The 26,936-nt window shown below is 46.2% G+C and overlaps 2 protein-coding genes across 2 annotated transcripts in view; one reads left to right on the top strand and one right to left on the bottom strand.

Annotated features, from left to right (window-relative positions):
- Window positions 1-26,936, bottom strand: part of UBAC2 (UBA domain containing 2) — a gene marked incomplete at both ends in the record, with an annotated part of 119,533 nt that overhangs the window by 81,404 nt on the left and 11,193 nt on the right. Inside the window, 3 exons of the mRNA XM_084235712.1 lie at window positions 16,710-16,819; window positions 18,291-18,410; window positions 21,659-21,786. Coding sequence (XP_084091838.1) covers window positions 16,710-16,819; window positions 18,291-18,410; window positions 21,659-21,786 — 358 coding nt within the window. The remainder of the gene's footprint in view (window positions 1-16,709; window positions 16,820-18,290; window positions 18,411-21,658; window positions 21,787-26,936) is intronic.
- Window positions 10,816-11,805, top strand: GPR18 (G protein-coupled receptor 18; the record flags this gene model as incomplete). Its single annotated transcript, XM_084235500.1, has 1 exon — window positions 10,816-11,805. One exon carries the CDS (start codon window positions 10,816-10,818, stop codon window positions 11,803-11,805), a length of 990 nt encoding a protein of 329 aa, XP_084091626.1.

The raw sequence follows: 26,936 nt of genomic DNA, 5'->3' as shown, positions 1-26,936 counted from the left end.
ACTGATAAATCCTTGATTAAAAATTAATCAGAACAGGGCCTCCCTGGTGGCGCAGCGGTTGAGCACTGGGTTGCGAAGCTGCCCACGGTCTCTGTGGTGCCGGTTCGATCCCCGGCTGCTCCCCGGCCACCGGAGGAGGGTCCCACATGGCGCGCAAACCTCTCCTGCCGCCCGCTGCTCCCCTCAGCAGTGTACTTCGGTCCTTCTGCCTGCTCTGCTCCCCGCTCTGGCTCTGGTGAATTCTCTCACCCTCCCGAGCTTCTGACTGTGCCCAGTGCATGTATAAACAAAACAAACAAACAAATAAATAAAAATCATAAATAAATAAAAATACATGCCTCTTAAAAAATAAAAAAATGTTTAAAAAAAAATTAATCAGAACAGAGCAGAGGACAAATAATCTAAGAAGGTAGATGTTGATCTTTCATTTTCACATTATTGTAATAATAAGGGAAAGATGATTTTCAGAGCCTAGGAGCACAGCCAGCAGAAGGACTGAAGCGAGCCGATGCTAGAACACAGCTTGTTTCTGCCCGGAGGAAGGAAAGGGTTGAGGGCTGGAGGTAAACACTCTTCGGTCAAGCAGTTGGAAGGGCTTGGAAAGGACTCTCTGATCTAACTGAAGTAAAGTCTGCACTGGAAGCAGCACAGCAACCCTTAAGAAATTAAAAACAGGGCCTCCCTGGTGGTGCAGGTGGTTGAGCGCAGCGCTGTGAAGCTGTCCGCAGCCTCTGCAGCGCCGATTCGATCCCTGCCAGCCTCGGAGCAACCCCCATGGCGAGCAGACCTCTCCTGTCTCGCCCGCTGCTCCCCTCAGCAGTGTATTTCGTCAGTCTGCCTGTTCTGTTCTCCGCTCTGTCTCTGGTGAATCCTCTCGCCCTCCTGCGCATCTGGTCTGTACCCCGGCTCTTGTATAAATAAAATAAATCTTAAAAAAAAGAGAAATTAAAAACACATCACCACTAAGCCCACTTCCAGAGGCTGAAGCAGCCCAAGTGTCCATCGGCAGATGAACGGGCTGACAGGACGAGGTACATCCACAACACTGAATACTATTAGAGTTAAAAATGAAGATCCTGACTCATCCTGATGAGCCTGGGATATTATGCTAAGTGAGATAAGCAGACAGGATGCAAAAACCCTGCAGGTCGCCTCCTGGAGAGGGTGTCTCCGGAGGAAAGCGGGCTGTGGGCTAGGGTAGGGAGGGGCCTGGGTTTGGGAAGATGAGGCAGCTCTGGAGGTTGTCTGGGCACAATTTGAGTGTACGTGCCATTACCTGAACTGCACATTTAAAAATGGTTAAGATGGTCAGGTGTACACCATGTATGTTTTACCATGATTGAAAAAAAAATTTAAATGATGTATTCAAGGCCATCTTTTTGTATAAATTTTGGAATATCAGGCACAAATAACTTTGAAAATGGAAGCTTCTTAGGGTCTAGTCAAGGAACACACAGTTCTACAGAGGAAAACGGTTTCCTGAAAATAGAGGACACTTTCAATGAAGGGAGAAATGGTCTATAAACCAAAATGCTTTAGAGCATGGGTATTACTGCATAATACTGAACAAGGTAGGAATGTACAGACAATTAACATTAAGGTATTTCTACTGTCTCCCACAGCTGAACAGCCTTTTAAAAAATTTATTTCAGTCTCAACAAGACTTCAAATCAGGTGAAGGGGAAGAGCTGCGAGCCGGCTCAGCACCTGCAGGTGGCAGCAACAGCCCAGGCCCAACGTCTACGCCCGCAACACCCATGGCAGGGAGGCGGGGTTCACTGCGAGCCACCCCAACTACTTCCTACTCACTCACCTGGAGTTCCCCAACTAGAAATAAATGGTGCCCACTTCTTCACTCCAATAAATGTTTATCTCCCCAAACACTTGCATCCTAAGGCTGCTTCTACCTAACCAACCCAAAGTTTTCTTTTTTGGCTCATTCTTCTGCTTGAAATGTCTTTGTGAGCCTATCTACCTAGGAACTCCAAGTGCTCATTTTTTGGGACACGGCATTGTTTTCTTCCTCATGGGGAAAAAAAAAATCCAAAAGCCTGTTTCTTGAGCACCTACTGGTGGAGCACCAGGCTGGGTGCACGTACTAGGTCTATAAGACAGACACAGATTACAGTTCAGTGATGAGAACGGCACAACTCTAAAAGGAAATGTCAACACCCTCTAGCTTCCAGTGCTAGAAACGTCTGATGACTGATGCCAAATAAAGAACCACATTAATGTGAGAAGAACAAACTATTCGGAGGTGGGGCAGTGCCCAGGTCTCCGCAGCCTACCTAGGCCGCCCGCAGGGCGCTGAGGGTGGTGCTACCTACTTCCTTCCTTTCTTTTTCTGTTACGATTCTACTTAGACTCCAAGAGGCTGCATGAGCTGAAAGTCATAAACTTCTTATAAAGAACATCCCTACAAGAAGTATCCACAATGAAAAGAAAAAATCTTAGCAAAAATCCAACTGGTTTCTCTCTGGTGCCAGATTCTGAAGCCTGAGAGAGAGAGAATGCTGTCAGCAGCTCTGTGAGTAACCCAGATCAGCACAGCCTTACCGCCAGGGGGAAAGGAGGCCCACACAATTTGTCTTTCTCAGGCTGTTGAGATGTTTCCATGCGCCTTTGGGGTACCCAGAGCGCCCTCTCTGCTGGGAGAGTAGTGGGGAGGGTGCCGGGCCAAGGAGTGGGCAGACTCTCGGCTTAGAAGCCAGGCTAGCCTGGGGCCTGGCCCCTTTTCACAACTTCCTACTGTATGTAAAACCAGCAGGTGAAGAGTTAAAAGTAGAAGGCAAGTTGGCTGGAACAACATAACAATCTACTAGAGATGGATAAACATCTAAGAAATAAACATCATATATGTTATAATCAGCTAACTTAAAGATAAATTAAGTCAACACACACTCAACACCACCAATGAAAGTCTTAAAGAGGAGTAAAGACAGGAACTACAGAGGCCGGCCCAGGTGTCTGGGTTTTGTATGGCCCAGATACCCACGATATAGGTGTGACTCCTGGGGACAAGGTTTTATGACACAAATTCTGGACACACACATTACGGTTTCCACACAGAGGACGTGAGGGCGGCAAGCCTCAAGTCCTAGCCTATGTTTCTCAATGCCAGTCCCACAAAAATTCAGAGGGAGACAGTGGGAGGAGCGCCTTAGAATTGTACCATGAGGAGGAGGCAGAAGGCCCTTCCAGAAAGCCTGCCCAACTTCCCCTTTCTTCCTCCTAGGCGAGGGATGCTCTGAGTTGAAGGGTAACTCAGTCAGTTAGCCACAGCATGGACAGCTTCCCACTGCTATCCACCCCCAGTTTGAAAATTCCCAGAAAAAAATTAAATAAACAGCCAAGAAAAAAGGCCAACATTTCAGGCAGGAGGCAAAGAAAATTCGGTGTCTGTAACACGTCCTGTCCACAAACCATAAAGAAAGAACAGGTGATTCACAGGTAAGAATGGAGCGTCAGCTCTTAAAAATGTGAGCTGTTACATGGAAACCACTTCCAAGCAGCAGGGAGATAACGCAAACCCAGCTGGTTCCAACCCCAAAACCCAAGCTCTTTTAAGACCCCCTTTTGAATAGGAAATATAACACACATACAGAGAGTGCCGTGAGCCGGAAAGTCCATTGCTTCCTTCCCCTTCTCCACTCTGCTCTGTCTGGGGACACAGATGTCATCCAACTTCCACCGAGACACGCATGGGAGGAGGCTTAAGTGAGGAGCCGCCTGAGGCCAGGGCACTTATTCCTATGGCTCCCTCCTGCAAGGCTACCTCAGGCTTTCTGTCCCCCAACAGGAAGTGGCCGCTCAGCTCAAGGCAGCCGAGACTCTATAGGGGTCCCTCCTCCAGCTTCTAGTGGCCCCTCCCTCCCTTGGCCTCTTGGGCCTAAGAGCTGGGGTTGCAACAAGGCAATAGTCTGGCCAGGGGTTTCCCTTTGGCCGCTAAGGTCCACTGTCACGAGGCCCTTCCAAATCAGCCCTTCTGCAGTTAGTCTAATTAACCTGCCGGCTGTTTTCCATTGACACCTTTAAAGATACAGGAAGAAAAGAGAAACAGGTGCCTTAATAAATCATCACAGCACACACCCTAATTAGCACTTAGGTCAATAAACAGAACTTGCCAGCCTTCTGGAAGCTCTCCTGCGATGCCCTCCTCATTACTGTATGTGCCCACAACCCCCCAAAAGGCTTCACCCCCTAAACATGAAGCTCCATACCCTGCCTTTCAGTTTGGTCTGCTTTCCGGGACCCAGATCTGCAGACTCCTGCATCACGAATCCCAGCACATCCACCTTCCCGCCTCACCAGGTGCACGAGGGGCTCCCTACTGCTGTGTGTGCTTCTGAACGATTCGCCCAGATGGCGGAAAGCAGGCAGCTGTTGGTCTACACCACAGCTGGCTCACCCGATCCACAGGTGCTGGTGTGGGTTGTTCCTAATCTGGAAGTATCACTGGCCCGACATCCTGCTCTCTGTCTCCTGGCACCCAGGAACCTGCATTTCTACCCACGAGTGGACTCTCACACAGGTTATGTGTCTCTTCACTTTAGTCCTTAACATCCAACTGTTTTCCAAATTTAAACCCCCACCAAAAGCACCAGAGCTCCTGTGGCTCTACAGCCTTGCCAACACTTCTGTCGGCCTTTCTGTTGGAGCACTTTAGAGAGAGGTCAACACTGTGCATGAGGGCAGGTTGGTGTCTCTGATGACTGGCGACTGAGCATACTGGCACAACTTCCGGCCGTGTGGATGGGCCGCTTGTGTGCTCACTCAAGCCTCTGGCCCACTGGACAGCTGAGATCTTCCCAGGCACCAAAATCAAATTTACAGGCTGATAGACTCTGGCTACAAAACCTTCCCTTGGGGACATAAAATCACTAGTGAGCACTAGGGAAAGGGAAAGAGGAGGGCATCTGCAGCAATGGACGCGTCTCCCCATAAAGATAAGAGTGGGCCCCCTCCAGTGAAAGTCGCCTTGCTGTGGAGAGCTACCAGTCACCTCAAGACCCGTGGGCCTCCAGAAGTCTATTACCATGACTTCAAGATGCGGATTATTCAGGCTGACAGCAGTGAGATCCTGAGAGCCTCCTGTCCTTTGTCTTTTTTCCTAGCAGGAGAGGCACTGATGTTGTATGGGGCATCATCCAGGTGTAGGTTTACAGTGAGCATGTCCTTCTCGAGGCACCTACACCTGTTTGTCACTGAGGCCCCCTCCCCACCTCTCTCCTCAATATCCCAGGTCCCTAAATGCAGAATCAATACCTCCAGTCCATCCCATTACTCTTTAGAATTTACAACCAGGTAAATCCTTCATGCATCTGTTTTTAAATCGTGGCTTTTTCTCCTGCTAATCTGCCTGATGTTAATTTGTCTGCCCAACCTCAGAAGAATGCAGATGGGGTGGTGGCCTTCCACACATCCCCACCACCACCACCAATGGACAGTGTCCTGAGGCAGTTTTTTGCTTCAGGTCACATCACTATTCAGAGTATTCTTTATAAAATCAGATCAACTTCAACAAAAATTACCAAGAAGAAATATAATACCATCACACAAAATTCAGAATGGGCACACAGTATCTCATAATCTGAGACTCACAGGTAAATACCCAGGTATTGTCACCTCAACCACACTTTGCTGCTGGCATGCAGTGAAATCGACAATGCATGTGAAGTGCTTAGAACCCTGCTGGACAACTCCTCACTTCTGGTTACCTCTGGTAACAGAGGAGGGGGGTCAAGACAATAAAATTCCTGATGAACTCTTTAAACCAAGAACCTGCACCTTACGGGTGTGTAGTTAGAGATGCCCATCTGTGAACAGCCGAGAACACGCCTCGACAACAGAGGGGTTTGTGCCCGGTCCGGGGAGGGAAAGGGTCTTTGCCGATCCTGACCCACCAAGCCACCTTCTGCTTCTGAGTGACCCTACTCACGACTGGGCATTTCCCCACGCATGCCCCTCCGCATGTCGTGCGCCGTCGCATTCACTGTGAGGCCAGGAGCCAGGGGAGCCACATCACAATGACTGTGAGTTTTATTCAGCTGTCCTGGGACAGCAAGCGAAATGTCACACAAACTCCTGACTGGGGTCCTGCTAATTCAGTGCCAGGCAGGAGCCTTCTCCTAAGATGATTCTCAAAGTGAGAGAACTAAATCTATTTTCATTGCTGGCTGAGATCTACTTTAATCAGAATTATCTATCACTTTGGTTATTTGGGTTCAACTTGTTTGCTGAGAGATGAGTAAGTGCCTGATGGTCCCTATGAGTAAGTGCCTGATGGTCTGCAAACTTTTTAAATTGCACAAACATTGCCAAGGGCAAGGAATCTGGGGATTAGAAAACTCTTAATAGTTTAGGAAGTCAAGTGAAGCGGGGGTTCACACTAACTTGGCTGTACAATAATCGTTACGAGGTCTTGGGATGTTTTAAAAACATATTTAGCCAAATAATACCTCAATATTCTTTATCCAGAAATACTATTCTGCATGTTTCTCCCTGCCCCCCTCCCAAAAAAGAAGGTAGGTTACATACATGTCTGGAAAAGGAGGGGTGGGGGCAAAGACTCATAATACCCAAGTGGGACACTGTTCGGGACGGGGTAAGATTCTCACCACCACACTGTGGGTGGGAACGGGGCCAGGCCCTCATATCTGCTGAGGTGAAGCGAAACCTGTTCAGAATGGAAAGATCCCGTTACCAGCGGCCCCCACCAGGCTCTGCTGTGCTTCACGATGGGATTTACTGTGCCCAGAGCCTTGCAGAGGTGAGCAACCAACCTGGTTTCAGTGGTCAGAGAAAACCTCCTGCGAGAGGCATCAGTGACACAAGCGCTTCAAGGACAGACAGCGGCGGGCAAGTTGAGAGGCAGGCGAGGGGGCAGGGGTGTCACAGGCTGGCGAAGGGCAGAGAAGGCAAGGACAGCCACAGCAGATGGTCCTGGGGCTAAGTGGAGAGTAAGACGGGCAGGGGCACACCCTCAGGCTACTCCAGTGGGGGCTCCCAACTGGAGTGGCCTCTCCCCGAGTGGCCTCTCCATGAGGGTCTGGCAAATACCCCAGAACAGAGCACCTCCTGGGAAAGACAGGGGGCACAAGTCTTCCCGGTGGGGAACGCCATCGTGAAGGAGCACTGGATTTTGGGGCCCTGGACTCAGGCTATGCGGCGTTAAGGTGACGCAAAGCCTGGGGAAGAGGCTCCTGTCTTAACGGAGACGCCAAGCTCCTCTTCCGCACGGGAGATGGAGCGCGGCCTGAAATCTCATTTATGTGATTCAAACACAAACACAGTGAAGTCCACGTGCCTTCTGAAAGTTGATAAATCATGCCTAGCCAAATATAAAGATAACCAAAATTTTAGGGCTGGCAAGTGAGACCATTTTTTCATGAAGAGAGAAAGTAAAAAATTCAATATAACTAGGAAGGCAAAGATTTGGGCAGCTCGCTTCCCTTTCAGCTGGTTTCATTTCCCTCCTTGGGTGAAGACAATCCTGATATGTAAATATCCCACTGCAGAGTTACTTCCAAAGTCCTGTGCAGGGATGTTTATGCAAAAAGAGTTATTTCTAGACTTCCGTGTGACAGATAAGGCATATGAAGCATTGGGACTTAAAAAAAATAAAGCGAACCAAATATACATGCAAAGCAGAAGCAAATAACAAAAGTTTGCAATTTTAACCATTTAGAAATGTTCTAAGAGTAAAAAAGTGGATGCTCTGTGACTTTAGGAACGCTGCAGTCAAGGGTGAGCTACCGGGGGTGCTAAGTGGCAGCTACAATGTTAAGTGTTTGGGACTTCACTGGTTAAAATTCCTCACGATACTATCACATGGGTATTCTCTGTTTTAATGTACAGAAACTAAGTGGGATCAAAGGCACAGAGTGATTAAGTGTTCAGAGCGCTTAAGTAAGCAGGCAAAGGCACACAACTTCGAAAGCGAGGAGGCTAGACTGTGCCTCCCATCCAGTCAACAATGAATCTCATTCTCTTTCAAGAGACCGTGCAGACCTCGAGCAAAGCAAGCGACTGAGGACATTTTCCCCTTCTTCACGGTTCTCTTAAACATATGCCATCGCTTCAAGGGGGAGCTTATGCTAAGCATGACCTCGTCGACAAATCATTTGTGAGAGAGAAAAACCACATCCAGGGTAAAGTCATCAGTTGAAAAGTCTCATTGCAGACAGGACTTCCTGAAAGAGACAGAGCAGCAACTGCAGCGAGCGAGCACCAACTCCCATACCAAGAGTTATATTTGAAACAACTTCTTAAAGCACAAGAGGAGCCTAAAACAAGAGAAGTACAACAATATAAAGACACCATTTCTCGAAAGAGCTACTTTAGCACAAGCAACTCAAAGGTGTCTCTTTTATGGAACGGGGTAACATTCTCCTTGCCACCGCCTTCTGATGGACAGGAGGTGAGTACAACTGAATTAATTTTATCCACAGATCCTAAGTAATGCCGTACTTAATTTCAAAATAGTTAGTTAATAACACATTACTGAAACTGTGTTGGTGGTGGACCTTGAATGGGGTATGCGGCCTTCTTCCTGCATCAGTAATACAATTTTTATTTGTTTTCAACACTCACATTGATAGTAAATGTAATTTTTTTCCATCTTAACAAAATGTGTGTGATGTGATAAATCACATGTATATTTCAGAGTCTTTGTCATTTGGTTGTAATTATTTGTTTCACAAAATGTATTTAAAAATTTTTAAGAGAAGAAAGATTACAGACAATGGTGGGATCTAAAGCTTTTTGAAAACTGACTCGAAAGCCTATCACTTTTTCATATTTATCCCAAAATACACCTGAGTGCGCAGAACACAACCTATAGGGATAGTGCCTTTAAAAGATATCTCATATCATTTTCTCAACCTTAAGCAAATGAATATAACTTTTGGTAACATAAAAGCAGCTTGGTGCCAACGGGGAGGGGAAGATTTATTAAAAAACTGATTTTTAAATGGGACAAAGTTAGGGGGGGATAAGGATGGGCTGAGGGGGTCCTGATGCAATCTGAAAAGAGAAAAAAAGGATTCAACATTTCATTTACAACTACTACTACTATTTAAAAACTCTTCTAAAGTTAATAACACTGAACACTTCAAGATACTCTCCTTTATATGATACTGGGGATTTGATTATGCAGTACTTTTCTCATTTGATAGAAATGAAAATTCTAGTTACACTAGTATTTGGACATTTGAATACAGAGTTTAAATATATAGAATTCTACTCCAAAATCATTGAATGTAACCATGGCATAAACCAGCTACAGTCAAGGAAGAAAGAGAAACACTTGGATTTTGTGTTTGTTCATGGCTCAAATTAATTGTAAAGTAGAACAGCCCAGGATGCCCCTCACCAGACTGCTCTGAAAACCTGAGGGGTTTTCAGTCAAAGGAGACTCAGGGCTAGCTGTAGGCCGCCCTTCTGCAAAGCGACACTCTTGAAGGAAACTTTTCACCCACCTCCATGTGTCAAAGGCTGCCACAAAGTTCCACCTCTTTGTAGTAAGTTTATTTTTGAAATCATGGCGGGTGGCATTGCACCAGAGGGAGTGGAAGTTTCACACTGGGGGTCAAAGCTCGTAATAATCACAACTAAACTCCTTTCCATTAGAAATGGACATTTTTTTGCGGGGAGGGAATTTATTAGTGTCTGTGTACACACAAAGTTACCGAAGGGCGTATTCATATATGTCTTTAATATTCCCTTTTGAAATTTAAGCGTCAAGCAGTATGTAAACACCTGCATCTGGACGGGGCGAGAGCAGGAAGGGCACTGTGCCGGAGATGCTGTGTTTCCAAGGTGCTGCTTTCTGCGCAGCAGTGACATCAGCTTCAGGAGCTGCGGGGCCCTCCAGAGACGCACTGGGCGGTCTCCAGTGCACTGTGAACTAGGAGTCAAGTGCTAAGTCTGCAGACCATGGCACCAGGCTTATTGCCAGACCTATGATAATGCAGAGAGAACACAATAATACAAAGAGTTTCTCACTTAAAAAAAAAAAAAAGGCTTAAAGGTCAACTGAGTAAGTCTTTGCAAACTGGAGCCTAGGTCCTGTGAGAGACCTCCTGTGGGTCACCTCACCAAAGCTTGCTTCCTTCACTTATCTATCCACTCAGCAAATGCTTATTCACTGAGCACCTGCTCTGTCCCTCCAAGGCAGTAGGGATTTAGCAGTGAAAAAGAAAATGTCCCTACTCTCAAATGAGAATTTCTGTCAATATCCAGTAATCTACCAGTTACAAGGTCTCTATCAGTTTTCTATTACATATTGCACCCATTAAATTGGTAGTCAATGAGTGAAAATTGACATTTGAACATTACTAACTGGGTTACAAAATAAACAGAATGAAGGTGATAGAGCAGCAAACTATTTTTGTAAGATTCAAAATTGAGGCTGTCTGTCTCCAGTGAGCTCCCTTCGAGAATGCTCCTGTAGGGACAACTGCTGCCCAACTTCACACTGCAGGAAAAAAACCATAAGGCAAAGTGCATTCCTTGGGGAAAAAAAGGAGGTGGACAGAAAGAGGGCAAATAAACACTCTGGCGCTGGCAGTGCATTACAGACTATTCTAACAGGTTAGTACGTCTTAGCAATAGGCAGCGAATGTAGTTCTTAAGAAATACCAAGACACGTATGTTGAGTCCTCAACATAATAAGTCTTAAAATTGACATCCACTGACGTGCCAAGTCAAAGGTGAGGCTGTTCAGCATTATTTTTCAACAAAGGGTTTTATCCCGACTTTTCCTTTTTACTATTTGACAGCTCCTAAGAGTCATGCCCAAGAGCCAGCCATAAGATGACGACCCACCCCAACCAAACTCAGCCTGGCCAGGCTCAAAGCGAACAACCTGAAGAGTACAGAGTCGCGGCCCTTGTCTTCTACAGTTGCATCTTGGTCATTGGGTTATTTGTTAATGTCACCGCCTTATGGGTGTTCAGTTGCACCACCAAGAAGAGGACCACTGTAACTGTCTACATGATGAACGTGGCATTACTAGACTTAATATTTATCATGAGCTTACCCTTTCGAATGTTCTACTATGCCAAAGAGGAGTGGCCCTTTGGGCAGTACTTCTGCCATGCCCTGGGGGCGCTCACGATGTTTTACCCCAGCATCGCTCTGTGGCTGCTGGCTTTTATTAGTGCCGACAGGTACATGGCCATTGTGCAGCCCAAATATGCCAAAGAGCTTAAAAACACGACCAAGGCCGTGGTGGCCTGCGTGGGGCTCTGGATCATGACCCTGACCACCACTGTGCCCCTGATGCTCCATGAAGACCCAGATAAAAATTCCAACCACACCTGCCTGAAGATTTTAGACATCATCCACTTCAAATTAGCTAACCCGCTCAACTTCACTCGACTGATACTTTTCTTCTTGATCCCACTGTTCATCATGATTGGGTGCTACTTGGTGATCATTCACAGCCTCCTCCACGGTCAGACGTCTAAGCTGAAACCCAAAGTCAAGGAGAAGTCCATAAGGATCATCATCACGCTGCTGGTGCAGGTGCTGGTCTGCTTCACGCCTTTCCACATCTGCTTTGCTTTCCTGATGCTGGACAGTGAGAAGAACAGCTACAACCCCTGGGGCGCCTTCACCACCTTCCTCATGAACCTCAGCACCTGCCTAGATGTGATTCTTTACTACATCGTTTCAAAACAATTCCAGGCTCGCGTCATCAGTGTCATGCTGTACCGCAATTACCTTCGGAGCGTGCGCAGAAAAAGCTTCCGCTCAGGCAGTCTAAGGTCGCTGAGCAACATTAACAGTGAGATGATATGAAGGAGAAGAAGACTTTTGTCTTCCATTCTTTTAAAATTCACTTGGCTAACTGCCCTAGGGGCCGTGGACATTCAGTGTGATGGATTATCAAGTCCTTTCGCTCTTAAAAAAATACAAAAAAACCCACAACTTTTACAACGCTTTTTGTGAGAGCTTATTACGGCAATAAGATTAAATATTCTGAAGCATTCTAATAATTATCTTCAAAACTTACATCAGAGAGCTCCGTGAGTTACTGAGAGAAAAACATGCACTTTGTGCTTCTATTTAAGCCCTGCCTAAATACATAACGGATTTAATTTTCTGGATTTGACTGTATGTGCTAGTGAGCTGTCAATCAAGTTGGGGGGGATATCCAGTTGCTGATCAAAATAATGAGATTAAATTATTTTGCATCTAGATGACGCTCCCTTTGGTTTTAATTTACACTCAGGATTCATGTTCTAAACACCAAGCTTCCAGGATGCTACACAAACTACTAAGTTCAACTCATCACTGGGACTTGAAGAGCAAAGCTAGAGGAAACAGGCAGCATGGGGGCCTTCTGAGGCTGTCACCTCAGCCTGCTCCGACTCTCAATTCATTTCACACTGAGAGCTTACTAGATGCCAGCTTCCACTTAAAACCAATGGTGGAAACCCAGCTTGAGATTCTGCCTCTACCCAGTAATGCAAGGTCATTTCTGTGAGATGAAGTTCCCACTATATGCTGAAATATCTTTCTCTAAAATAGTTTGCTCTTCTTAAGTGATTACACCTCATATTATAGCAGATATTTTTTTTTCTAGGTCACATGTCACAGTATTAAATAGCACTAGTCAGGGACCTTGGACTTACATTCTAATCTTGCCACTTACTGTGTGCCTGAATGAATTCACAAACTAAGTCATTTCTCCATTTGAAAAGAAAGTGAAGTGAACCATAATCTGTGAAGTCCATATTATTATAAATACAGGAAGTACATAAATGATTCAACCATATCTTCCTCTCTGTTAAATCAACTTTATGACTCCAACATGATCACTTCCTAATGGCACTTAGAACGAAAGCAATGCATTGCTTACACATGATTCCCATCACTGAAATGTGTGCATTCATATTCTTTTTTTTTTTAGGAGTGTTTTTTGTTTTTTTTTAAAGATTTATTTATTTATTTATACAAGCACTGGGTACAGTCAGAAGCACGGGAGGGTGAGAGAATTCACCAGAGCCAGAGTGGGGAACAGAACAAGCAGACCAAAGTACACTGCTGAGGGGAGCAGCGGGCACGGCAGGAGAGGTCTGTCGCACCATATGGGACCCTTGCCCGGCATCCGGGGATTGAACTGGCACTGCAGAGGCTGCGGGCAGCTTCGCAGCCCAGCGCTCAACTGCTGTGCCACCAGGGGAGGCCCTGCATTCATTTTTTTTTTTTTTTTTTGAGCGCTTTTAATCCCAGAGTAGTGTTTCCTTCATTTGTTATATTTTTTTAATTTAAATTTTATTTTTATATTCCCCATACAATTACAACCCCCTTATTTTGACCCCAATCCCTCCTTTCCCCACCCCAACCCCCCCATAGAGTATCTCTGGTTCATATTTGTTTGTTGATTTTGATATTTTCTTTCTTTTTCCTGGTCCCTTATTTAAGTTTTCTAGATTCCTGCTATGAGTGACACCATCTGGTATTTTTCTTTTTCTTTCGGGCTTATTTCGCTGATTTCATATTCTTAAATGAAAAAGACAAACACAAAGATGCCTAATCTCCCAGCATTTTAGTCCTGAGAGATTTCTTAGATGGTTTTCTTGTCTTGATCCTTCTGTTTTAAATGTAAAGAAACTGAGGTGCCAAGAGATTATGTGACTTGCTCAAAAGGATCAGAAACCAAGTTGTCCTTTCAGGTCAATCACCAATGTCAACACTAAGAAGCAAAAGTGCTTACAGACTGCAAACCTCCTCAGAGCTGCATGACATAAAGGCATCACGGGGGACCGAGATGCAGTGTCTGAAGAAAGAGAACGCACTTCCTGAAGCCTTTAGTTTGAATAGTCAAGTGGGCGAGCTACTTTAATAAATATCTTTAAATGATAATTTCTTTTTAAAGCAGGAGTAATAGCTCCTTTATTGATCTGGGGTTTGTGGCTGTACACACAGTCTTAGCCTGCTCTCATGGTCAGATCTCTCTGCCCTCGTGGAAGTCACTACATGGCCAGCTCTCTCTCTCTCTGGTGTGTGTTGGGGGGGTAGCGGGAGGATTGTGCAAAACCCGACAGTCAACCAAGTACAACAGATGTCACGGTTCTCACAATAAAACTCTACGTGATCTAAAACACAAAATTCATTTTATTCAGCATTTTAAGCAGATACATTTTAACATGAGATGTAAAAACTCAAAATTCCACCAATTCTGGAGGGACTTGATTCTGGGAAACAATGTGTACATGTAAATACTAATTAAAAAAGACTTATCAGAACAGATGTGTGATGCGTAGAGGTTACTAGAAGCACCTAATGATGAGACTCTACTTTCAATACCTAGTAACTTTTTCTGAAATACAAATGAACAGTTTGAATATCTATCAGGACCATTTCTATGCAAAGCACCAGAGATGAAAAGGTCTACGGTTCAAGACTGCCTTAGAGTCTTACGCGACTATGCTATAATCAGGACCATGCCCTCAACATGACTGGACGGAAAGCAATGAGCACATAAAGTAAAACTATGTCTCCCTCAAAGAACTGCTAGAGTGGCACAGGAGAGCCAGATAATGACAATGGCAATGCAATGTAATAAAGGCTAACAGGGAGATTAATAAATTGTTGGAAGGTGATTAATTCTGCCAAAGGGTGGCAGGGAGCAGAATGAAAGACATGCAGACATGAGAACACAAAAGCAGAGTAGGGTAAGAAAGGTCAGTGACTAATGGAGAAGCAGCTTCAGACACTGGGTGGGGTCAGATGATGAGGGTTCTGGAGAGAAATAAGAAAAGCAAGTATCAGGGGGAGGTGTTGCTATTGCTAGGATGTTTGCAGAAGAGAGCTCCACTGCCCTGTTAGGTAAGAAGGAGGACCCTTCATTTACACACACATTGCATATAAACTGAGCTCAGGAAATGGAGCCTGAGAAAAGGAACTTGCTTAGTGTTATCCACAACTAATAAATGGCAGAGCTGGAATCCCAGATCTGGCCCGTCTCATGGCAAAGCCCACACCACACACTATTCCCAAATGCCTTGATGGCACACTGGAGTTTGATTTTTACTCTGAAAGAAATAAGGTATTAAAGATTTTTAAATGGAAGACTGGCATGATTCAATCCTGTATTTTTGGTAAGATAACTTGTGACAACATTGCATAGAATGCTCTGAAATTAATAGAAGCCTGGTTAGAGAATCGGTGAAAAAATCTTGGCAAAAGATTAGTGTTTAAACTGAGATAATGACAGTAGGAAAGGAATGAACAAATGATTTATATACAACGTCACATTAATAAGGCTTGGTGCCGACACTATTGGTAGGGAGAGAAAAGGGAAAGATTCCCAGCCTGTTGACTGAGTAGCAGGAAATGCAGTAACTAAAACAAAAATACAGAGGAGTGGGGTGAGGGTACAGAGAGGAGGCAACTGAAGAGATGACAGCTTCTGGACGTGATGGGTTCACCTTGAGTCTACAAGTCATTAGAAAAGCTGACTCGAAAGGTCAAAGGAATAATATGGACTAGACCTAGAAGGCTGGAAACCAGAGAAGAGAGAACTACAGTTGGAGTCATGGGTGTGGGTAAGACAGTCCCGAGAAAGCACTTGGACTAAGCAGAGCTGCAGATGGTAAACAGGGTCAGAAAAGACCAGCAGAGAATCATGTACTGGGACTTAGGGGAGAAAGAAGCTTATTTCATGAAATAGGGGTGGCCAAGAACATTTAATGTGCCACTGAAAGTTCAAATAAAACAACTAGAAATAAGTTACGCTTTTAGAAATGAGTGGTTGCTGGTGACCTTTATAAGAGAAGTCTTAGTAGTGGTGAGGTTAAAAAGTAAAAAGAGAATTAAATAGGAAGTGAAGAACTGTAGGGTGTAGATAATTTGGCACTGCCGGGAAAGAAAAAACTAACAAGATGTTATGTGAAAAACTGTGCAAATTTTAAAGCAATGAGTTGTTGAGGCTCTGCTAGTAACAGACAAATAAATAAAAGGTATATGAAAATTGCAAAGTTTTATTCACTGTAGTAAAGATTTATGTTCCAAGGCTGTGACTGAGAAAGCTTCAAGATTTTACAGTGTCATAGTGAACTATTTCATGATTTGAAAACAAGAATACATTCTCATTCAGGCTGAATTAACTATTCACATTGTCTTTCAAAAGCGATGCTATAGCTTCTGGATTTACTCAAGTTTGCAACTTAGTACAAACTAACATATAATTATGCCTTAAGAATAAATAAAATATCCCCACCAACTTCAAAATTGAATTAATCCCCATTTTATGGGCCAGTTAATAGAATTCCATGAAGAAATAAATGTCATTCACATAAAGACATAATGGTCATTCAAGTCTGTGCAATAGGAGAGAAAAAATGAAATCAGATGGGGACAATGTACATGTGAATTCAGAGCTGTGTTATCACCACTCCCAACATTTATTCTAATAAACGCATATAAACTTTTCATAGTTCATTAACCAAAAAGAACTGGTATGTATGCAAAATGTCAGAGGGAAACGAGCAACGACACAGGCACTGCTTTTCTGAATCGACGTGGCCCCACTCCTGGGGGCACCACCATCTTCCACAGCAGCACAACATAAAATCGATTTTATCATATCTCAAATATTATATATTAAAATAGTCCTTAACTGACTTTCATGTACAATAATGCTTAAAGCAGACTTAGGTAGCTACAAATTCAATTAATCTTTGACAGCTACTTACAACCCGGAAGGCAGGTTCCTGGCTGCAGCGATGCCGAGGGAGTACTGCACAGCCTCCACGAGGATGAAGTCCACCAAGGCCGACAGGACCCAGGAGCCCAGCAGGAAGGACTGAAAATAGAGCAGGAAGATGACGGGAGGAAGTGCAAAAAGTGATTGAACATTTATGTTATTAGAACCAGCTCAGGTAGGTAGCTCTATACAGACATATATTAAGTTTTTTAAGATTTATTTATTTATGCATATAAGAAGTAGGGTATAGGCCAGAGGTGTGGGGGTGAGAGGATTCACCAGAGACAGAGTGGGGAACAGAACAGGCAGACTGACCGAAGTACACTGCTGAGGGGAGCAGCGGGCAAGTCAGGAGAGGTCTGTTGTGCCATGAGGGTAGCTGCCTGGTCGGCTGGGGATTGAACTCGTGCTGTAGAGGCTGCAGATAGCTTCATAGATTGTGTCTTAACCTCTTGCGGCACCAGGGAGGCCCAAGTTTTTTGTTTTCATTAATGGAGTAAAACCATAAATTTTTCAAAATGGAGTAAAACCATATTGTTCATATGTACTAACCCCCATGATTCCTAAGCTGAAGAAATGATATTTAGGACCTCCCTGCTGGCGCAGGGGTTATGTTTCAGCACTATCAAGCTATCACCAGCCACTACAGCGCAAGTTCGATCCTCAGCCAGGGGCTGACTCACATGGCGCAGCAGACCTCTCCTGTCTCCCCACTGCTCCCCTCAGCAGTATATTTCAGTAGATCCATCTGTTCTGCTCCCCACTCTGTCTCTGGTGAATCCTCTTACCCCCCCTCTCCCGTGCCTCTGGCCTACCCACAGTTCTACCCACATAATAAATAAAAATAAATCTTTAAAAAAAACAAATATTTATAGGATGATTTATTTTTAACAAGTTACACCTGAACTAGTAAGCAAAATAAGTTACTAGAACTTACTAAGGTCAAAATCCTAATTAAAATTTATTACCCATTCACAATGGGTATTTGTAATCAATGCTGTTGTTATTATTATTTTGTTAATGGTCTAAATTTAAAATTCTTCTCTGGTTAATGTCCATGCTCCAAATCAGATCCCAGATCATGTAATTGAAAGATAGTTGTTAAGAGATCATGCTAAGTGAACTAAGTCAGGAGAAAGACAAATTGTGGATGTTGTCACTAAGATGTGGAATCCAGAGAAACGGGACGAAGGGTCAGATAAAGCCAAGGTCAAATACTAAGCCTTGAAAACTGACTACAGAAGAGGAATGTATAAGGGAAAAGGGGTGGGCAGGGAGGGGGGAAGGGGGGCAGGAACAAAGTGGGGAGAGCACAGGGATCATGGGAGTGGACTGTGGGTGTTCTGGTGGTGGGGGGTGGGAGCAGCATGGTAACAACACCTGGAAGAGGGGAGCGCAGGTCTTATACTTCCAAAACACAAACAACAATGTAATAACAATGTAAACCAATGTTACCTCAATAACAGATTTTAAAAAAAAAGATAATTGCTAACAATGACATTGAATTTAACAAAAAAAAATTATTCTTAAATAAGAAAACAAAAGCATTTTAAAATACATAAAAACTCACTGCAAATTTTCTGCTTCCATATCTTCTTTCGAAGACCCTGAAGTTATAGATAAGCAAACTGCTGCAGAAAGTATCTTTCAAGTCAAGGCAAATTATTCTTCCACAGATCAGCCTCCAAATCTGGATGAGGATTTTAAGAAAAACAACGAGTGAGAGTAAGGTTTGTCCAAGCATCTTTCACAATGAATTTATTGTTTACCATACACAGCTCCTTTTTTATGCTCTGATTTAAGCAAAATAACGATGTCTTCACCCTACAAAGGTGTCCTAAGAAATGAGTTCAAGTCTCTTACACTAAAAATTCCCATCGTATAATGGCCCAAAGGGTTCCTGACTTTCTTTGGCTTATTATGAGAAGAAAATGTATTCTCATTTAAACAACAGAAATTTTCCTGTAAAAAAAGTTTAGGACTGTGTTTAGTAAAATTTTAAAAATTATAAACATGAGCGGGAATGAAAAGCTAATAGATGTGCGTTTTTATGCTACCGAATAAAACAAAGTTATAATTAAAAAATTATATAGGTGTAAACCCCCAAATATTCATTTCTGAGCTTATATTTATGATGGACCCACTTCACACAGCAACTAGGTACAAGGCAATTTATGGCAATTGTTACTAAATGTCATTAAGTTTGAATTTTTAAATAATTTAACTTTCGGTTTACTTAAATCAACTTCTGGTTGGGTGGGAAACTATGAGGATAGAGAAAGAAGAAAGAGTGACGCAAAGGTATGTTTTGAGTCTTACGTGTTTCTCAGATTTTAAAGCTAATCCCAATGATGTCTACACAACATTCTGATCTCATTTCCCCTTCACAGTCCTCTTGTAAGATAGGCAAAACAAATATCAGCCCTAAAATATACATAAATATACCACTGTCTGTTTCCAGAACTATTTCACCACCCCAGACAGAAACCCCCCCATCCTTCGCACCCCTCCATGCCTGGTCACCCTTATTCTACGCAGGCCTCTGTGAACTTGACCACTCGGCATTTCGTACATGTGCCAGAACTTCGCTCCTCTCTATGGTGACGCACTACTCCAGCGTATACACACACCCGCCTGCTTAAACTCGTCAGCTGCTGAGGGACTCTGGGCTGCTTCCCCTTCCGGCCACCGTGAGCAGCGTGGCCCTGAGACTGGCACTCTAACTCTGTCTTAAAGAAAAGGAGGCACAGAGAAAGTTTTTACTTGTCCACGGTCACACAACTGGTGTTCTTGCCAACAGAAATAATAACAAATAACAACAAAAACACACACGAGGAAACAGACCGTACCAGCTGTGGAAACAGTTCACCTCTGCACCTACTCCCGGCCAAGCAGCCATGGTCATCAGCAGACTCCCAAATACGAGCCCCTGACCGGTTTGGGGCGGGGGGTGCCTGGAGCTGATTTCACCTGCTCATCTAGCTGCTCCATCACAGCTGGCTTCCAGGACAAATGGCACCAGGAGAGTTAGCAATGGCCACCCCGGACACACAAGTGGGACACGGGTGACATCTCCAAACTAGACCCGTCTCTCCCTCAGAACCACACTGAGCGTCAGCAGGATCAGCGCTGCGAGCGCGCTTTGTGAACGGCACTCTACAGGGTGACAGTGACGGGGACTGTCATCTTGGCGGAACAGCAGGTGCAGAGACGAAGGAAGACAGGCCACGCCTTCTATCCCCGCATAACATCCCAGCCAGAGTGTTTGGCTCGGTGCACAGCCCTCAGGACCACCAGGAAATATGGGGGATTGAGGAAATAAGACTAAGGCAGAACAAACTGGATTTAGAGGACTGCACTGTTATTTTTAGTTAATGGAAATCAAACCTCAAGTTGCACTTTTAAATAATTTCTTTTGTCACTATGCTCAAGGACACAAAGACTGGAGACAGGCGGCAGGACTAACCCACCGGGCATGACTATGAGGCTGACCTTGGCCTGCACGCAACATGAATTGCTTCTGTGTGGCCGCCTAACAACATTGCAGCCTGAGCTCCCCAACCTGGGAGACACTGACCTTAAAAAGGAAAGCTCTTCTTCACCTGCCCCTGCTGCCCTCACCATGGCTGACTTGCCTTTGTCTTGGGCCCCGCCTCCTACACAGCCCTGCTGAGGTCTAAGGTTCTCGTTGCTTCCTAAGAAAAATGCCCTTTCTCTCTCCCCTGAATTAATAGATATCCTTTCCTTCAGCCCTGACAGAAACTCACTAAGGCTCTCAGGAGTCCTACCCTATGCTGCTCCCCCTTTGTTTATCACCCCAAGGACTAAATTCCTCTGTCTGACAGTGTCATCTTCATGTGTGCCTGCTCACGCCTCCAAGGCAGGGCTGAGCCTTCCTATCTCTGCAGCAGCTCTCAGGGATGCCCACCCCAAGCCCTAGGGGCTATTCCCGGTCCGGGAGGAGTCAGTGGTCCTCCGCGAGTCAGTGATGCAGAAGAGGACACTTGTCCACCAAGCCAGATGAACCCCCAAATCAGGCCAGTACCACCCCTTTCATTCCTTTACAGCAGTGGCTCTCATAAGGCCATACTCAGGAACCCGGAGTGGGAGGTGGTCTCTTTTGAAAACACACCAAAGCCTAGGCCCAGCCGCAAGACCCTCTGACTCAGGTGTATCGGGTGCGGTCAAAAACAAGCTAATTAAATTTAAATGTATTGTTTAAGTTTATCCATGTGATTGTAATGAGCAGCCAGGGTTGAGAACCACTGCAGGTGGCAACTGAAATAAGGACGCCGCGGGAATGCGGCTAAGTCCACCCAAGCAATGGCAGCGGGGCTTAAACTGGCCACCTACGGCTTTGGCAAAGGCAAAGGTGGCAGCTCATACACCGTCTCGTGCACTCACACGCCCTGTTCCCGGACGAGATCTAGCACCAGCATTTTCAAGACCAGCTCCTCAATCTCAAAAGCCAGAGGTCTGCTCTGCCCATGACCAGGACCCAAAAGAAATTTCCCAGATGGTTCGGCCACCAACTCTCACAGTCATTCAGGGATTCACGATCTGTCGGAGCGGAAAGAGCACAGATCACCTAGCCAGTATTCAAGCCGCGGCAAGTTTCTAAAAACGGTAAGTACGTGGAGAAATCACGAAGGAAACCACCAAACAGTCGCGTTCCTACCCACACGTTCCCACGCGAAACCAAAAAGACACGTGCCTGGTCAGAGGAAATACAGCACCTTCCTCAATAGAATCTGCTGGGCCGAAAATACCAATAACACAGCTAGAAAATTTACTGGTTAATGGAGCGTTAATAATAAATAGTGCTTCATGCAAAGGCAGAGGGTTGAGGGATCAACAGCAGCAGAAAGAAAAGGCAAATCAAGGTGGAGGTGGGGGGAACCTGCTTTTCTCCCCCCAGACCAGCGAGGCGGGGCTCACCTGCAAGTCGTGCTTGACGGCCTGGAGGTCGTACACGAAGAACCTCTGGCAGTGGGGCAGGAGCAGGGCCAGCAGGAGGGACAGGGCGCTGGGGACCAGTAAGAGACTCTTGGACAGAGGCGCCTTGTCTGGAGGGAAAAAGAAAAACACTCTCAGAATGATTGTTCCTAAGGTTTAAAACCTCACCCGAGTGGAAAACCAAGATCATTAGTTCACTTTTTTTGAATTGGAATGGAGACAACTTGGACAGCCTCTGGAGCCTAATTCTGGACATACACTCCAAAGCCTCTGCCTGCCGGGGCGGGTGACCAAGGGCACCGGGGACAAGTGGGATTCGCTGGCAGGGGTTTCACCGTCTGCTGGCTGAGACGAGACACAGTCAAGGTCATAGCCAGCAACGTCCACACAATGCCTTTCAGAATGGTTGTCAAGCTGTGAACAGGCAGAAGAGGGTGTCTTACCAAATTGACCGTTTAGCTCCTGCGCACGCGTGGGTTTCACATACTTTTTTTTTTTTTTTAAATGACAACGCAGCGAACAGCCTGTCTGCAGTGACTGCTGAGGCTCGCCCACACGTGGGCTGCAGGCACATCAGCGTCCCATGGGAATCTAGTCTGGCTTCTGAGGCTTGAAACTACAGCTCGAGTTCCACCTGCCCCACCCCCTCCTTCAGGGCAGCTTCACAAGCCACCTGAGCCCGAGGGGCTAGCTTCCCGCTCTGCGCGCTTGTCCCAGGCATGCTGGTCAGGGGTCGGTGCCAGTTTGGCCCTTCCCATTATGGTAAAGATTCCGCAACTCTCTGGTGGCCAGAGTCCAGCCCAGCCCCTTGCTCATATGAAATGTTCAGCTCCACAGGCAAGACCGCAGGCTGGAATCACTGATGGGGACCTTCTCGGACTGGGGGTGAGGTTCACTTTAATCACCTTCAGAAGAAATTTCCTGAGAGTGGATTTACCAGTTGCAGTGGGCACTGTGGTTACTGCACTTGTTTAGGCATATAAAAATAGCCCAACTGTTTCCTCTCTGGAAGGTCTTGCAAACCTCTGTCCTGGGACCATGAGTGAAGTGGCTGCACAGCGCCCTCGTGACCAGCACGCAGTCGAAGCTCCAGGGCATCCACATGTGGACAGAGCTCCCCAACCTGCGGCTCAGCGTGCACCCCACTGCCAAGGGCCCCAGGGGCACAGGGGATCACCCTGGCTGTGAGCGTGACCAACCCGAATCCTGTCTTGAGTGATCTGAGCATCAGTTTTCCTCCCCTGGAAAATGGGGATAAGAGGACCTGCCTCAAAAGTAGTCTGAGAAGTAAATGAAATAAACCCTGAAGAGAGGGAGAGCTGTCCCGCGGCCGCAGCCCCCACACCCAGACAGAGGCGCCCCGCTAAAGAAAGGCACGCTCCTTATCATTCTACAGAGAGCAAAGAGGGGGCTAAGGTGCACCCTGGAGGGCAGCTAGGAGCCGTTCCTTCTTCAACGTGAGCGCCCACTATCCTGGTGACACGGGATCCGTTCCCTCCTGCCTCCTCCTCGACAGTCCCTGAGCATCACTGCAGAGAAGCCCCCGGCTGAGCTGACAGACTCCACGGCTGCTCCAAGAGCACCATCTCAGACTGCCAGCTCCCCATGGAGGGCCAGCTCTCCAGGCCACTCTCCAGCTGCTACCTCAGACCGTCTCCCCCACTCCTGTGACTTCCTTGTTTCACTCTCCCAACTTGGCTTCCATGTCGCCAAGTGGATGAAGGGATGGTTGGCCTTGGTGTTCTCAATCAATATCTAAAATTAAGATTTGCCTGCTTGAGATCTTGCACTATCCTTGGTCCTGGGGTGCAGGGACCAAGAGTGGATAGCCTCTCCCCGGAGGCGCTTAGTCTAGACAAGAGAGAAATGAAAACCCGCAGCGCCCAGTAAGTGTGTTATGCCAGAGGGAAAAACCAAGGGGGTAAAAAGTGTGGCTGTGTGACCCAGCAGGGAGTCCCCAGCCTCCTTCCAGCCCTGGGCAGGGCTGCTGCCCTACCTGCAGGGCGATGTGACTCGAGATGGTGGAATGAAGGCGATGTGGGACAGACCTGCCAGGTGACCAACAGAGGGGACTCTAGGAGAACCCCATCTGCACAGGCCCCAGATAATGCAGGCTGTGTGCCACTGCAGTAGCGCTCGCCACGTCCACAGAGTGGCTAGGAGGCCCTCCTGAGGAGGTGAGGTGGGAGCAGTAGGGAGTGGGCTGTGCTGATCCCGGGGGGCAGAGACATCCGGCAAACAGAGGAAGCTGCAAGTGCTCTGAGCAGGAACACACTCAGCGTGACTATGATGGCTGCTAAGCCTCTGACATAGTGACGGCTCAGGGGTCCAGAACCAGGCCGGCAGCCTGGCAAGACACCAAAGCGGGGTGCCCTGTGTAAAAGAATTGAATGCAGCTGTGAAGGGAGGTCTAAAAAGAACACAGCCTGGGGAGGGAGCAACACAGTGGTGGGTCCTTATTCGAAGCTGAACAAATGAAAGCTTCTCAAATATATATAATCCCTCTGATGCGAGAAAACCTACGTCCAGGAATTCAGCCCAAAGTAATCATCAAGGGTATGCACAAAGATCTTGCAACAAAGATATCCTCATAGACTGTTTTATGACTGAAAAGACTAGAAACAACTTGAAGGTCCAGTAGGAAAATGGGTAAGTTATGTTCTAGCCGCAAAATGGAAAAATAATCAATTTTCAAAAATAGGTGCTAGAAAAATATTCATGCCTTGGAAAGACGTTTCCAAATAGTAAGTGCAAAATATCTCTAATAGCGTCATTACATACTACTTTTCACTCAAACAGTGTATAATACCTGTATCTATCAAAATATTAATGGTGGTCATCTCTGAATGGTCTATTGATGGGAGATTTCGATTTTTTATTAATATCTATTGCCAGAATTAGTGAGCACAATTTTTAACTCAGTACTAATTTAGTAAAAAGGTGCACTAAATCCCTGTGCACTGAGGGAGGCAAGTCACTAGCCACCTTCTGGCTTCTCTGTGAGCAGGGCCAGGAAGTGGTTCGACGTGAAGAACCCAAGCAGCCAGCAGAGGGAAGTGCAAAAAAAAGTCACTTCTCTGCAAAGGTCCTTCTACCTTTAAAATAGGGATGTTACAAATTTTGAAAATAAGACAATACATTAGCCTAAAAGTAAAAATGCAAAACATCTATGGCAAAGATAACAGAAAATGCCAACGTTGCAGATGCTTCCTTTGGGTCACCTGCCTCTGATGTGCGGGCGGCAGTCATTTCTCTATGGCAAAGGCCAGCTTTGGTGACTGTGCAGCACCCTGAAATAATTATTACAGCACTGGACTGCTTCGTGCCAGCACCACGCTAAAAAAAGCACGCTCAGTGCAACACCAGCCCGGCGAACGCTCACAGTAACCCAGGGGCAGATGTTCATTATCTGCACGCGTGAGGTGAAAGATGGGCCAAGAAAGATGAAATAAATGTGCCCAAGGTCACGGCTAGTTGGTAGAGGGACTGGGATTTGAACCCAGTTCTGCCTGACTCTAAAAAAAAGTTTTCCTAACATATAAGAAGGAAATACGGTGTCTTTCCGGGCTTGCCTTTCAGTACTTCACACGAATCCTCTAGTTACACACAGAAACACCGTCTGACCCACTCCTCCGCGCCTGGCTCTATACCAGAGGGAACAGGAGCAGATGCTGAAACAACCTGTACATGAATACTCCTGACATTCCCTAACAGTGGGGAGCGAGTGGAGTCCCTCTGCAGAGGCAGGAGGGGTGCGCCACCCTTCCGCCACGGGAGGGAGGAAGCGCCGCTGTGCGCTGCCAAATGGACCAGCTTGAGGACATCGTGCTCAGTGAGAGACACCGGAGAAGACCCTGCACTCGACCCCACACACCCCACAGACCCCACAGGCGCAGTGTCCGCAATGTCACAATCCAGAGCCACAGAAAGCAGGGAGTGGCGGGCGGGGGAGGGGGACGGGGGCCCAGGGACTCGATGGGCACAGAGGTTGGTGATGACGGCACCAGCCACCGGCGAGTGAAGGTCCTAGAAGGCAAGAACCACACACTTTAAAATAGTCCAAGTGGTAGATTTTATGTCATGTGCATTTCACCTGGATAAAAATAGGCGCCTTTCGCAGACTGAAGACACGGACCGCAGGCCTTGCAAAGCCGAGCCATGTGGGCTGTCAGCAAGCACCTCAGCTGGAGAGAGGCAGGGGTGCGGTGGGGGGAGAGACAGGCAGTCGCCCCCACACATCAGCCACATCGAAATACATTCGTCATAAACCCCAGTGTGGTTCACACCCTCAAGGTGGGGCCGCCAGTTCCGAACATACCAGTGTTCCTATTTCTGCCCACTGAACTACTGGGTCAGCTTCTCAGGGTTCCCACAAGACTGGGGTGATCTGGTATCTCACAAGTCACTTCACATTTTTCATTAAAAAAGGGCTGAGCCGGAAGCAAGTGTGGAAGTCCACCAGCGCGGGGATCCCTGCACGCACGGCCACCTCTGCTCCCCGGGGAAGGACTCTCTGGCCTTGGGCTTCCTAACAGGGCCTGGGGAAGTGCTCTTCTCTCTCCTCAGTGGCCATGTGAGGGAGGCAGGAATGTCTTCTGGTGGCCAGTTCAACCAAGACCTGCATGAGGCCACCCAGGAATCAAAAGATCCCAAGTTTATTTCAGTTGAACCCAATTCTCTAAGACGTTTAGAAGTAAAATGCTGTCGGCCATCCCTGAATCCACTCCTTTTCTAAGGCACCAGGGAGAGTGCAGTGACCCGGGCACCTGCCACCCTGACCGCTCCTCCTGCAGGTCACCACACTGGCAGAGTGCCCGGCTCACGAGGGACGCCAGCAAGCGCTTGCTACTGACCAGTGCCTGCATAGTTTATTAGGAAAATAAGCAGGAGAAAAGGCAAAGAAGTTTCCAGAAAAAAAGACACAGAGCAAGGAGGAGAAAGAGGACTCTGTGGGAGTCCATTAGATACGAAAATGTATTCTACCTCTAAAATATTTAGACAGTTTGAATTATGGGGGGGGGGGCACAAAACAAACAAAGGAGTAAAATTTTAAAAGGAAGTCCTGAGCAAAGCCGAACACAGAGGCTCACATGCCAGGGAAGGCATGTCCAGTCCACAGTCACCAGCAATGGCATAAGGCACCTGTACTTTTTTTTTTTTTTTTTTTTTTTTTTTTTTTTTTTTTAATTTTCTAGAGGCATGTCTTATTTATTTATTTATTTGTTATTTGTTTGTTTGTTTGGTTGGTTTATACATGCAC

This window comes from Talpa europaea, assembly GCF_964194135.1.
Source record: "Talpa europaea genome assembly, chromosome: 6".
Taxonomy (NCBI): Eukaryota; Metazoa; Chordata; class Mammalia; order Eulipotyphla; family Talpidae; genus Talpa; species Talpa europaea.
This window is presented reverse-complemented; position numbering and strand designations above follow the sequence as displayed.